This window comes from Pinus tabuliformis, chromosome 8, assembly GCF_031772625.1.
Source record: "Pinus tabuliformis cultivar Carrire ecotype Pingquan chromosome 8, CPIR1, whole genome shotgun sequence".
Classification (NCBI taxonomy): Eukaryota; Viridiplantae; Streptophyta; class Pinopsida; order Pinales; family Pinaceae; genus Pinus; species Pinus tabuliformis.
Window position 1 is genome coordinate 643,439,791 of NC_142294.1, and position 15,491 is coordinate 643,455,281.

At 31.1% G+C, this 15,491-nt stretch overlaps 1 protein-coding gene across 1 annotated transcript; it reads right to left on the reverse strand.

Moving 5' to 3' along the window:
* Positions 1-5,763: 5,763 nt before the first annotated feature.
* LOC149237176 (cysteine-rich repeat secretory protein 38-like) lies at positions 5,764-7,379 on the reverse strand. Its single transcript, XM_089372596.1, has 2 exons — positions 6,451-7,379; positions 5,764-6,347 (listed from the first exon to the last, which is right to left on the reverse strand). Exons 1-2 carry the CDS (start codon positions 7,268-7,270, stop codon positions 6,208-6,210), a joined length of 960 nt encoding a protein of 319 aa, XP_089228722.1. The 5' UTR covers positions 7,271-7,379; the 3' UTR covers positions 5,764-6,207.
* Between the last annotated feature and the right edge of the window lie 8,112 nt (positions 7,380-15,491).

Genomic DNA, 15,491 nt, shown 5'->3' on the forward strand with positions numbered 1-15,491 from the left:
AAGGTTAGTCAAATGGTGTTCCACAGCTGTCAGGACATCCTAACAAGTCCACTTGAAGGATAACATAAGAACACATAAGAAAATACACAATTATAAATCAATCAAATTGAAGGGGCATGTTAACTTAACACAATAACTTGAACTGACTCAACTAGCATATGATCCAAAAGATGGATTGGATATTTAGGTATTTCAACTATTTCATGTTGTCTCTAGAGAAACTTCTATTAGGTGGAAGAGAATGCGGAAGGAGATTATCATGCTATTGAAAAAGAAATAAAATGAATTTTTCTAAACTAATTGCATAAGTTTAGTTATGGATAAACTAAAACTAGCTTTCCTAAGAAAAAGTGAGGACCAATTGGACTCAACGCAACAACTAGTTCATCAGCTTGTTGCTAAAAATGTCCAAATGAGAGAATAGGTAGAGCAATCATAACATCAGAATAAGAAACAAAAGACATATGAGCTATCCTCTATACTTGAGTAGGAAATTTCCACGTTTAAAGAGGTAAAGAATAAACTATGAGAACCAATGGATATGATAAATACTCATAACGTTCTCCTCAATTACTAGCTGATGAATTTGACAACCTCCTGCAATGGATTTCAAATTTAAAAGGTACTTAATAAGGACTTGTTGGAGAAGAATAATTGCCTGTTTTATCTTTGGGAAGTATCATCCCTTGTACCTGGTTTCAGTTTGGTTTCCTACTACATTGGGTACTTATTGGTTTGGTCAATGACTATTTTATGTCTTGTTTTGATAAGCTAAGTGTGTAATCCCTTCAAGGTTTATAATAAACAATCCTTAAATGTGGATATATGTAATTTTCTATGATTTTATCACGTCAAATTTTCTCATCAATTTCCCCCTTTAAATAGGTTAAAATTATTTCATTCTTGCATTTAGTATAGCTACTAGCCCAATAGGTGCACCCATCATTGTAATGATCATACACATCTCATAGTACTTACACACAACTAACCATGGGAGATGAGCCAAAATTTGAATGGTCCTCTCATACCAAATTTTGTGAGGTCGGGTTGGGACCTCATAGTAGAGAGAGTCACAAACTATTGTTGGGAAAATTTTCATTATCAACAAGTATGTGAATTATGGAGTCGAGGTCCATAATAAGGTTGAGACCAAAAAATGTGGTCATTTAAGGTCTCAAGATGGATCCTAAATCTTTTCTCCAGAAATTTTGAAGGTGGGAGAAGTAGTAAAAATGACACATAAAATTGATCCCTCCAAATATTCTGCTCTAAAATATGGCAGAAAAAATATATTGATCCAACCACAATTACTTATACTTTACAGTCCTTCCTTTTGGATCGTATTTAACAACATATGAACAAATTACTTTACCTAGAACATCTAAGTAAAATGCCTACTCACATTGCTTAAAAGAACATAATATGCCATCCTCAAAATCCTCCACCTCATGAAGTTAAAAAATAATATTAGGGGAAGGAAAAAATACTTTGAATCCTAACACACCAATAGAATTTTTTCTACTTGTTTTATCAAGAAATATAATTCTATTAATGAAACGAGATGACTATGTAATCAAAAAATGTTAACACTCAAAATAGTTTTGTGAAAAAGTTCCATCACCCAAGGAGAACATATAGACCAAGGATATACTAAATATGAGGCTCCCATAATAGGTACTGATCCCATTCTAGTAGTTTGAGCTAATTTGATTGTCCCTCTTTAGTGCATCCATCACTACAACACATGAGCTCTTGAAGCCTAATATTTTCATATATTGAAAAGGCTTGGTTGATCCAATCCCTCTACTCTAGTACTTGTCACATGGACATGTTGTCAAGATATTGTGTGTAAACATAAGATAAATTGTGATCCCATCTTTAGTACCATGAACTAAATATTCCCATCCATTCTCTACTTTATTTTGTATAAACATGAAAAGGAGAAATAAAAACTTGACTTATTAGTGACGAGTCTTCTAAATAGTCCACAACATCATAAGATGATCCATAGAAAGATCACTAAAATTCAACCCATATTAAATAGTTATCAATTTAATAATTCATTATATAGTTTAATATATGTTATTTTCTAAATAAACCATGGTTGATAATAATTTTGTTAACAATAACACAAAAATATATATCTTATATAATAGAATATGTTTGTGTGTTTTTTTGTTAGCAAAAACAAAATTGATCGTATTTCTATTCGATTTGGAAAAAAATACACATAGCAGATACTTATAGCATTCAAAAGGAATTGAGGTTGTTATATTCTTGTTACAAGTTTCTATCTCAATATTTAAAATTCTAGCAAAAAAATTAAGAAGTCCATAGCCCTTTATAAAATTGATTGTAAACATCTAACATTTTAAATATTTACAATTAAATTATACCACGATATAAGTTTAATTATTTCCAATGAGAAACTAATTTACTTTATTGTCACCTATAATAGAGTACTCTTGCAAAGGTCTATGTAGATATGACATTCTATTCACTCAATATTGATTATTGAAAAAAATAGTTGGAGCTCTTCTATTCACGCAACCATAGACCTTGTTGCTCAAGATATTTCAATAAGAATTCATGCATGAGCCATCAATCCATTACTATGTTGTCTCTTCTTAGCCTTATCCTCAATTACATAAACAAAAGTGATGTCATCTTCTCCTTCTCCTTCCTTATATAGAATACATCGATGATAAGGAACCCAACCCCTATGATCCACCTATCATTAGATAATTATTCCTTTGTCTTAACATTTTCCTTTCACATAAGCCTACATTATTGTTAATGTTTTCTCTCATATTGTGTAAGTCATCGTCATCATTGTCGTCATCATCATCATTTTTTATTTCCTTTCTATTATACTTTGAAAGTTTTTTATATATTATTATTATATTACTTAATATTATGTGGGATCTAAAGCTCCTCTTCTAACAATTCCTACCACATAACATAAGGATTTTATTTCTGATGGAGATTGGTGACAATGCGGTCCCATACTCCGTCCAATATTATTCTCCTCACCTTGGCTACATCTTTCTTCCACTGAGCAAGGCTCTGGGCATCAAATTCTGCTAGTTTACCAACATCTCTCTTGATATATACTAGTAATCCATTGTCATCGAATACCTCCTCTATGTGATCTTTCCATCTAGTGAAATTAGAGTTTCCTTCTAAGTTATATTCTACCCTCAGCCCATTGAAGGTCATCTTCTAAGCTCTGAAAAGATCCTGCTACACTAAACTGCAATTTCGAACCTCCGGAGACACAACTTTGAAATTCCTACTTTGTGAATCCTAATCTGATACCATGTAGAAATTATGGTGTATATTTGCAACTCCTCATGAATTTTTTTCAAAATCACAAGACACAAACTTGCTCTACTGCTCTGCAGAAGTTAATTCACAATTTAGTACAAAAATTTTAGACATGCAATAAAAAAATAACACACATGCACACAATATTTTTCCTAGGGAAAGCAATCTGCTAAAAGCCCTAATCGTTGCTTGCATTAATATGATGAATAGAGATGTATTACAATTTCTTTGCTCAACTGAGCACAACTTGCAAGTGAATAACCTATCTCTATTTCTCACTCAGAATCTCTCACCTAGACTTAGTTAATTTATGCCTCTGCTTGAGCCCCTATTTCCTTGAGCAATTCCTTGAGAAATTAGGCCCCTATTACTTAGGATTTTTTCCAAAATAGATTGCGCAATTCCTAAGGTTTATCATCTGACTACATGCAACACTTGTATACTCAAGACTAGTCTAAAACTAATGTTACACTGCCTTGCAATCTCTACCACAGCTGGGGAAGTCGAATTCTTTGCATGCAATAGCTATTTTGAGTTGATTGATGAGTTAACTATATGATCACTGAGTTTGACTGAAGTCCCACTGCACAACTGACCTTCCATTAGTTCCTCCAATAGTTAGAACTAGTTTAGCTGAAAACAACTTGAGATAACTAACTTTGATTGCTACAAATTAGAAATCACACATGCTTCAATGAACTCTAACTCCTCCAACTCAAATTTATTGAGTAAACTAGGTAACACAAGCCATGTCATACAAGTTAATTGCATCCAACTTGTCTTCTAATGTGGAGATTCAAATTTTCTCAATTTAATCAAGGTAAAATCAAATTGAGAATTTTTTGTGGCTTTTTTCAACAATCTTTTAGGTGAATCTAATCCATGTTGTCAATGACAGTCATGAGTTCCAACACAAAATGTTGTGATAACAATCAGTGGATAGAAGTAGCGTTCAAAATAAATGTAACAATAAAAAAACAAATATTAAAACATAATTGATGGAGACCCCAAAAAGTACTCCAACTATGTTATGTCTATCACGTTCAACGAAAGTACCTCCATCGCTCCTCTCACGAAGCACACCTCTGTTTTCAGTCTCCATCGCCCTGAATCCCATCAATTGTTGTTAGCCTCCATCACTCTGCTTCCAGAAGAACCCATCAACAACGCAAAGACAAACTCCTAATCCTTTACCTTTACCTTTACCCTTTTTACTAGTGCCTCGTATTTCTTTTGCCTTCAAAAATTTTCTTGTAAGCCGCCTTTGTGTAGTAGTGTCGAAGGCAATGACAGACAGGTTGTCTCTAATCGTATCAACATAAATCAAAGGGATAGAAGAGGAATTGATGTCTAGGAAATCTTGCGAGGAAAAGTTGTCACATTCTTGAGGGACGGCTATCCCCCGCAAACGAAGATCCCAACAAATCTTTGCCTTTATATCAGATAACATGAATGGTAAGTGAAATAACAACCTCGGTATAGGCATGAGACAATGGTAGTTTGTAAGGCTAGCAAAGAGCCAATTTTGCAGTTGTTAGATAATATTATCTTAAATTGATATGTTTTTGTCTTAATTGTTAATTGTCTTAAATGAGTTTCGTCTTAAGTGGTTCGTCTTAAATATAAAATTTTGTCTTCAAATATTTTTGTCTCAAAATGATTTTGTCTTAAATATAAAGTTTTGTCTTAAATTGTTTTCGTCTTAAAATATTTTTGTCTCAAATTGTTTGTCTTAAATTTAAAGTTTTGTCTTAAAATAATTGTCTTAAACATTTTTTCTCTTATATATAAAGTTTTGCCTTAAAATATTTTTGTCTCAAACTATTTTTGTCTTAAATTTTATATTTTAATATAAAATGACTAAAATAAAAGTGACTTTTTAAAACAGAAGATTTCCTTTGTCTTAAAAATATTGTCTTAAAAGTGACATTTTTTGTCTTATAATATTTTTGTCAGAAATTGTTGTTGTCTTAAATATAAAGTTTTGCCTTAAATTCTTTTTGTCTTCAATTGGAAATTTTATCTTAAAATAATTTTATCTGAAAAAGTTTTTGTCTTAAATATAAAATTTTATATTAAAATAACTAAAATAAAAAATGATTTTTTATCTTAAAAATACATTTGTTTTTAAAATGTCCTTAATGTTAGTAGATCAAATTAATATATGAAACTTTTTATAAAAAATTAATTATTTATTTCCCAAAATATATATACATATCTAAAATTAATAACCTCTTTAAAAAATATACATTCTTAACCATTAAATCTACGAACCAATTTTTTTTATTCTTAACTATTAAATTTACAAAGCAAAACAAAATGAATTTAAAAATTATATAACTTATGAGAATTATACACCAGCACTGAAATATGTACAGAGCAATCATTTGATACTAATGGTATTGGTTCACTTTGCTCTAGTCACACTAGTCCCGATTGTGCAATAATGAACTACTTATTTATTCACCACGATAATTTACAGATAGTCTGCAACTGGAACTGGACAATTTGGCTTTGAAGGCCGCCTTGAACTCTTTAAAAATAGCGTATAACTAGCGGACAACTGAAACTTTTAAAAGATTTTTAAATACTGTAACGGGATAATACTGTCATATGGCTTACAATTCCTTCAGCTGATGCATACCACTGGATTTAAATGAGACTGAAGTGCTTCACTAATTCCCTCATTTAAAGATCATTCTAGCATAATTCACAAGATATAATAACGTCAACTTATAATAAACGAAGACAAAGATAATAGTGAGAGGCATTGTTTGACTGTCATCTCGGCTCCAGAACGCTTGATGAAGGGTCAGCACCTCCAGATTGGGTATCTGAAGGTCTCGTTGTAGAAGTTACTGCACTGCTTGATGTTTTGTCTCATTTTACAGGCTTCTCTTCCTTACTTTTGAGATTAGAGAAATATTTCCTCCTCAAAATCGCCATGGCAGCAATTAATCCAAGGGTAGCGACGGCTACTACGCCCAGAATTATCGCCAGTGTCTTAGATTTTTTATGTTCTGCAAATTTGCACAAATATTTTCAGTAGGTTTGTCTGTTAGTTGCCTAGAATTAAATTTACCACTAGATTATTTATCATCGTAAAGTAGGTGAAGAATATACCGGAGGATACGGGAGGACTTTGTGCTGGAGGTGGCGCGATAACGGAACTGGCGAAGAATTCATAAACCTCGTAACGCAAATAGCAGTTCTGGGATCCGAATTGTGCCCCAAGAGCTCCAGGTTGGCATGAAAATATTTTTACCAAGGCATCAGTTAGGCACGACCCGCAACTTGTCCGGGACAGATCTCTCCAACACTGCGCGAAGCTGTAGATATTCCCCGTTAAACTAGAAGGCTCAGCGGCTGTATCTGCAGCGAAAAGTTTGGGACTCTCAGCAGCTCTAAGCAGAATATTTGAGAGGCGCGCCTTAATAGCACCTGTGAACTGCTGTGGCCGACTGCTGTTCCCCGTGTTGCAGAGAACACTATATAGCAATTCTTTCCTACTCTCAATGTCGTTGTAAAAGTTATGATTATCGTACCGCAAGAAGCAGCCGTCTAGTTGAATGAATCCAGAAGTGTTGTGGCATCCCCGAACAAGATTTTCTCTGGCAGTGGACGCGCACTGTTTGCAATCGGAAGAATCTAAGTCTCCCCTGCACTGGACAAGCCCGTAAACAGTACTATTGTTGTTTGCCCCCTGAGCAACAATACTAGAGGTATTGAATCCGGTGGCATAAACATTGTTCACCAGTGAATCTAAAACCTTGTTTAGATTAAGCTGAAACGCGCTACCGTTTGTATATGTATAATTGCCGCTATGCCCACAATTGCTCCAAACTGTAGGAGTCTCCGGATCAGCAACTGCTAAGCGTATACCCGTAGCTAGAGTGACTATAAGTAACACACTGCCAGTTACCGATTTCATGTCCGTCGCCATAACCACCTCCTCTTCCGCGTCTGTGCAGCTATTGTAATCCAATGGGCTTATAAAGTTGAACTTGCAGTATTAATTTTCAGATTTTCTAGTGCGTTGAATACTGTCACTGAAAAAGAAAATTAGAAGCGTGTCCAACTTGCCTTCGCCACAAAAAATCTTATCCTTCTTGCTGTGGCTCGGGCGTGACCATGATGTCTGTTTCCAACAGACTGGACCCGCTGCCTGCTCCTCCACATGTTTCATCGATACAGAATCGTTGGATACTGGATCAAATTTTATGATAGCAGAGTCAGATTTATATTTGACAGGTCCGGCTCAATGGTTGGTTGCGACCGAATAACTGGGTTATATTTTCCTAGGTCGAGAATATCGGATGAGAGGTTGATCGCGACGACACAACTTGAATAATAGTATTTGAAGGGAAAGAGTTTACTTTTCTGTCGTTGCTGAAAATAAAATCGGTGTAAATCTTACTTTTAATTCCAGATAAAACCAAAGTTGAATAAAATTGAATCACGTTTCAAGTTGAAAAAGGTAAATTTAATTTTAGTTTCGCATCTAATCAGTTAATCTATTTTTTTTTTTTGGGTCGTCGATGTATTAAGAGAAATTAAAAAAATAAAAATAAAATTTTGTTTATTTAAATAACTAACAATTAAAAATATATTTTGTTAATTGAGATTATCTTAGCTGGTGAGAATAATGTTATTAATTTCTTCTTCAAATCTTTATTAATAATATGATGAGTTACCTTAATAAAATTGTTGTAATGGTATAATATTTATAAATATTATTATATTAGTATCAAATTTATATTTTTTAATAATAAAAAAAAATAAAAAAATAACATTTTCATATATTATTTTAAAATATAATGAATTATTTTTAGAAAAAAGAAAAAAACTATTTGAAAAAGACCTAATTACATTTTAATTACTATTTACAACTTTCTTTTCTAAAATATATCAAAATATATTATTATTAAATATTATCTTCTTTCTTTTCTAAAATATATCAAAATATATTATTATTAAATATTATCTTCTTTCTTTTCTAAAATATATCAAAATATATTATTATTAAATATTATCTTTGAGACTTTATTGTTATTCAAAGCCAAACTCAATTACATGAAATCTCCACATCTTTTAGTAGCACCTTTTTCATTATCCCCCACAAATGGAACATCACAAACATTACAATGTAAATAATTAAAATACAGGGATATACCCGAAGTCGAAATCACATCATCATGAAAGTTGTACACCACAAAATTATATTAAAAATAATTGAAAGATCAAAGTATAACTAAAGGCCACATATTATAATGAAAATTTATATTGTTATTCAAAACCAAACTCAATTACATGAAAACTCCACATTTTTTAATAGCACCTTTTTCATTATTCCCTATAAATGGAACGTCACAAACATTACAATGTAAATAATAAAGGGATATACCCGAAGTCGAAATCCATCATCATGAAAGTTGTACACCACAAAACTCTATTAAGAATAATGGAAAGATCAAAGTATAACTAAAGGCCACATATTAAATAGTTAATAGTGTAATTATATGAATTAGATAGTATTAATTTATAATTTGAATTAAAAGATTTATTTTATAATACATTTAATATTGCAAAAAATTAAAAAATTATACAAAATTTAATATATAAATTAAATATATAGATTTAAAAAATGTATAATAATATTTTTAAGTTGGAAATTTTTAATTTGTAAATAAAAATTGTTATAATATTATAAGCTAATATTATGGCTTATCAATATTATTAACTTATTCAATATGAAACTTGTTCATATGACATTTTTTTCAAATTAATCAATTTAATTAAAAGAACGTAACTACATAACTACTTTGGAAATAAATCATAATCTAGAGATATTTGGAATGGATCTAAGTTGATTATATATATATATATATATATATATATATATATATATATTCATTGAAATCATTTATGGCTCAAAGATAAATTAAAAATAAGTCTTAATGCCTTTAAATAAGTTATATTACATAAGCATAATATTGGAAAAATCATTAATACATGGTACATGTATATGAATATGTATAATGGTTAAATATTGATACATCTATATAGACTTATGGTTAGAACATGTAAATTTTCCAAAATATTACACATTCAAATGTAGAGAGAAAAATCCTCGATCGGGGCGTGTGCTAGCAGAAAGGAACCGTGGGGATCTGTGCCATGATTAATGTCAGATTAGAAATGGTTGGAGGGTGGCCTTGCTACAACCTTCACACATTTGTATTGAATGGCAAGGTGGCATCACACATGTAGAGAGTAAATGTTGTAGGGTAAGGCCAAAGCGACATCTTAAAGCTGAGGTTTTGTGTTGGTATCTCTTGTTCCTCATGTGGAAGTATCCTTTTTCTTGTCTCTGGTATCGGTACATGGTTTTTGGTTAGTTCGAAGCATAACGTGAAGGACACTTTTGTGGTCTGCCATCCTAGTGTAGCTAGTCCCTCTCGCCACATGGTCAACATCAGTGGGTATATTCGTTCTCTTTGTCTCTCTTATAGTCCATCCCATGTGCTCCACATTCATGTGTCATTCCGATGGGGTAGTTTTTATAAGTTGGAGCCTCGAATCAACTAGAAACCCTGTCGTGAATTATGGAAGGAAAAAATTGAGTTTTATTATGAACTGTCTGCATGCTATATAATTGTTTCTATTTTCTTTGGAATCTTCCTATCTCACATGGGGATATATCAGAACTCTTTGACATGGAACTCAATATCTATCTCATGTATCGAGGTTTGTGTTTATTGTTTGGCTTCTTCATTGTCTCTGATGTTTATTAAGCATCTTAGTTTCTTGGGTAAGGCCCTACTCATTTTACTTGTGTTTTATGTCTTCAGAGGGCACGGGGAGCAGGGGATACTGTCATCAGCCTCTTGCATTAGACCTAAATTATTCGCAAGATAAATTTTGGGATTAGGCCTAACATTCAATGTTATATGACTTTATGTTGTGGTACCCTTACAGGTTTACAATACAGAGTGCTCATTGAGACCTTAACCTTATTATCTGCCTCAAGCTCAAGGTATGGGCGTCTTGTCATAGTGCCTTATACTTCTTTGTGGGTTGTTTGAGTAGCAAGATGATTTTTCCCTCTTCTGGTAAAGGCTTCTCAGCCAATGGAGGTCGAGCGCATGGTAGATATGCGAGGTAATGCGATGAAATTAGTCAAGCCCAACCTCAACAAGTGAGGAGCAGAGGTCGTAAATCCTCCTCTAGACTCATCTGTGACTTTGCCTAGTATTTTCAAACTAGCACTCTGTTTTAGGTCCGTCAACTAATCTATAACTAAGAGGAAGAATTAAACCAACAAGTAGTTGCAAAGATAAATTTGGAGAATGGGGGAGCTTGGTGCTCGATCGTGGCCATTCCATGGGGTAAACTTCTCAGTATAAACAGACTATATACCTATACAGGTTAAACAGACTATATACCTATACGGGTTCATCGTGGCCAAAGCTATGATGAACCCTCCAATTGGGTCATCCAAATATGATCATGGTTTACAGGAAATTCATAAGGAATTTTAACTTATTCAGTTTCAAATCTAGCAACAAAATGCCCGCCTCAACCGCATTGAGAAACATATTCCTTGTCTTCCCCGGTCTGAATTACCTAGTTCAAGTGCGAAAGACCCAACTCCCATGGACTCATCAGATGATTAGCAGTATGCTTGGCCCATATTTTGCTTTAAATTTTGTTATTTGAGGATGAAGAATCTCTGGACTATGATATTTTGGTTTAGCTATTTGGATTTTATAAGGCTTCGAGACATTCAGTCATATATGGCTTTGTTAGAATATCTTAAACTTGTTTGCTTTGTAATGACTTATAATGTTGTTAGGTAGCCAACCTACCTGGTTTCTCTACAGGTTGAGTCCACCTAAACCCCTTCAATTATGGATATAACCTACATTTAAAAAATAAAAAATAAAAAAATCCTTCTAAACTTACAAAAACAAATATATACCAAAAAAAAATATTTAATAAAAAAACTATTCATTTGATACTTATTATTTTATTTATTTTCTAAATATAACTGCAAAATAAATAAGAATCTGAATATACTGATGGGAAAGGCTTCAAACGTGTGTTTTTCATAGGCAAGTCAATCTGCTGATTTGATTTTTTTAAACAGTTGTTTTTTATATGATTTTTTCAAGATTTTATTGGTAAGTTTTTCAGATTTAATTTCTTTAAAATTTGACAAGAATTTTTTGAAATCACAAGTTAATGAGTAACCTCTGCATAATCCAAGTGTTTTAGGAATTTTTCAGTGTTGAATCCATATATATAATCAGAAAACCAATTTAAATAACACATCAAAATTTCACCTCATATTTTTACACCAAATCCCAGCATCCAAAAATCCCAAAAATCACACTAAAAACAACTCATTTTCCTTAATACTTACCTGCTAATTATGAATGGAGCTAATTCGTATTGAATGACCCATGCGGACTGTTCCTTGGTTGAGTGGACAAAAAGTACAGAAAGCGGCCGGATTGCTCATCCGTAGTACAGATCAAGCGGCCAGATTGCTCATCCGTAGTACAGATCATCCGTACCGAGGGTTCGAATCCCCTAATTCACTACATACAAATAGTTCCTGAAATATCTACAATGTAAAATATCTAGAGAATAAAAAATTATTATAATTGAAAAATAACTAACATTTATTATTACATCCCTGAAACATCCTTGACATGCATTTCAGTTTTGAAACTATCTTTGTTCGATCTCAATAGTTTGTTTTATGAAGCTGAATGTATATTCAGCAAGTTTACCTACCCATCGTGAAGCTCCAACAAATGGGTTCTGGAGAGAAATTTCAGGGTTTTATACTTATGATATAACCTTGTTTTCACACCTCTCAATATGTATAGTGCTTACGATGTGGTCATGCTTTAAATCATTGTTGGACCAAATAGCTACTCAGAGAGGATTGATTTTAGGGTTGGATGGTATTGTCCACTCTTAATATCTGATTTTAGGATTGGATGGTCCCACTCTTAATGCTAGTTTATAATTTAAACGAACTAATAAATTCTTTGCAATTGATGCATTTAAATTTAAGTTCTACCCTATTCTTTTTGTTGATATAGCATTAAATTAACTAAAGGGGATCTCAAAAGTAATAATAATCAAATTGCTTTTGAATTGGAAAAGGGGTTTTTTTTTTATCCATCAAATTTAGAAAATAACCTTGAATCCATGAGAATGTTAGTTGGCTGGAGAAAGTCTCAGTTATCTACAATAACTAATCTTATCTTTATGTAACTGAATTTGTGAATCTTTAATTACTAGTATTTTTCATTTTCCTATAAAAAAATTATTAAAAAAAGAAAAGTGATAAAAATTTAGACTTTGTTTGCAAAAAAATTCTCCACTTGTAAGTCTTATCCTACGTAGAGTAAACAAATCATTAAATGCATATTCATGCTTTTGAGATTAAATAGGATATATTGATTTGACAATGGCAAAATTCATCTCGAAAAACATTAAACCATTCAAGCTAGTAATGAGAGAATTTATTAAAAATACCTATTGAAGGAGCGTTAAATTATCCGGAAAGTAATGTACCATTTAGAAAATTATCAACAATATTATAAGTTACAAGGTAGGATGATATTTTGTAATTTAATAATCATTAAATGCATATTCATGCCTGTAAAATTAAATAGGATATATTGATTTTGAAAATGGAAAAATTCCTTTGAAGGAGCATTAAACAATTTAAAATTAAATAAGATATATTGATCTTGACCATGGCAAAATTCCTTTGAAAAAACATTAAATCATTCAAACCAGTAATGAGAGAATTTATTAGAAATACCTATTGAAGAAGCGTTAAATTATTCCGGAGAGTAATGTACCATTTAGAAAAATTATCAGCAATATTATAAGCTATAAGGTAGGATGATATTTTGTAATTTAATAAATTGTATATGTAGACGACCTTATACTCCTATATTGTTTTTTTTAGTAAAATGATGGAAACAAGGGAGTTGATATTTAAAGTTATTGATTTAGTTTATATTATGTGGATTATTGAATGGTATAGGTTTATATTTTTACTCAATGTATTTTATTTAGATTTATAGAGTTTTACAAAAAATTGTTATTATATAGAAAAATATGTTTTGTATAATTTTGGCATATTTTGTATTGTATTTCTATATTATATTTTTACATAATCAATGTATATATTTATATGGTTAAAAGGGTATTTTTTGAAAGTATTGTTGAATAGATTTTTTTTTTTCAACTTTGGGAAATGTATTTTTATTTGGATTAAAGGAATGTATTTTTATTTGAGCTTATAAATTTATTATAAAATCTCGAGAAAAGAAGAAATTTCAAAAAATCAAATTATCACATCTAATTAATAATCAAAGAAGAATTCTAAAAATATTTTCGCATTCTTTTTAATATTTAAAGATAAAAAAAATAAAAAATAAAAAATAAAATGAATGACATAAAACATAGGTCAAGAAACTTCATCTTTGAAAAATATGCAACAAAGTGAGTTTTAAGTACAAATTATCACATCTAATTAATAATCAAAGAAGAATTCTAAAACTATTTTCCCATTCCTCTTCATATTTAAGGATAAAAAAATAAAAAATAAAAAATAAAATGAATGACATAAAACATAGGTGAAGAAACCTCATCTTTAAAAAGTATGTAACAAAGTGAGTTTCAAGTACAATACATGCATCCTCTAGCTGTAAATTATTTGTTTTGTATGTCTTTATTGAGTGGTTCCCATTGCCAAATCAGATGGGGGTTTTGATAGTTGGGGTGGAAATTATAATTTACTTTGATTTAACTAAATGTGGTGCAATACTCCTTTCCATATAATTATTATTTAGCTTTTAATATTTCTTACATTGAACCTTTCATATTAAAAACAATATTTTAAATAAGCTATATTAAAAAAAAAAAACTATTAACAAAATCATGGGCCATCAAAATCTTAATTACATTAAAAAAATACCATTAAATAAATTAAAAAAACCATTAAATAAATTATAAGTCATCAAAACCTTAAACTGAAAACCATTAAATACATTACGGAAAAAAAAACATTAACAAAATCACTAGTGATTAAAATTTTGAACTCAAAAATTACCAACTTTTAAGTAACTTACTTATTTGATCTAGTCTAAATATTTAAATGACCTACTCACATCTCTTCCCAATGCAATAATTATTTTAAGAAATGAAAAATAACTTTAAAATACGAGAAATGATCAAAAGTAATTAATTTTTCGATGAAATATGATCTATGTCTACCCAAAAAATAACGAGTAATGGGAAACGAATACCAAGAACAGGTTCATGAATCACTAATACACACTGTTTTGAAACCCTAAAGGTGGTTTCCTTTAGATACCTGGAGTTTTAATTTGTAAAGAATAATTAAATATCTTGACATGTGGAAAAAAATGTCTTTTTCCATAATTGATAAGTTATTTTTTATTTACGAAAATATAAAAAATGAAAATTTCAAAAATTTAATAGATTTTATAAATAATCTATAAGTATTTTTGAATCACATTACTATTACAAATATCGATAATCACCATATACATTTTCCTAAAATTCAAGCAATCACAATCACAGGAAATTCATGAATAAATTATTTGCTATTAGTTTTAATAATTTGGTATTGATAATGCCTTATATTATGCGACTATATTGATGGAAGAAACAGTGATGAATAGATTTCCTTGAGGATCACGTGTAAAAATGTTATTTTGTCCCTGCGATTGCAGGTGACATTCGCGTTGTGGTACTATTTTCTTTTTTTAATAGTACTTCAATATGTTTTTCGCATTTGTAATGTTTATTTAGGTTTCTGTGTTCTTTAAGCGTGACGTGGCCGGCCTCTCCTACGGTTTTTCTTATTTTCATTTCTATAGTATTATAAATTTACGGCTTTTCTTATTTCCACCTCTATAGCATTATAAATGTTATCTGACATGCGAGGGAATAGTCATGGAGTGCCTTCTCCACGCTAGCTTTTTCTCTCCACGTGCTGTCACTCAGAGGGCGATGGCTATTCCCCTCGCATGTTAGATAGCATTTATAATGCTATAGAGGTGGAAATAGGAAATGATCATTGGAAAATCTGAATAATTGTTTAA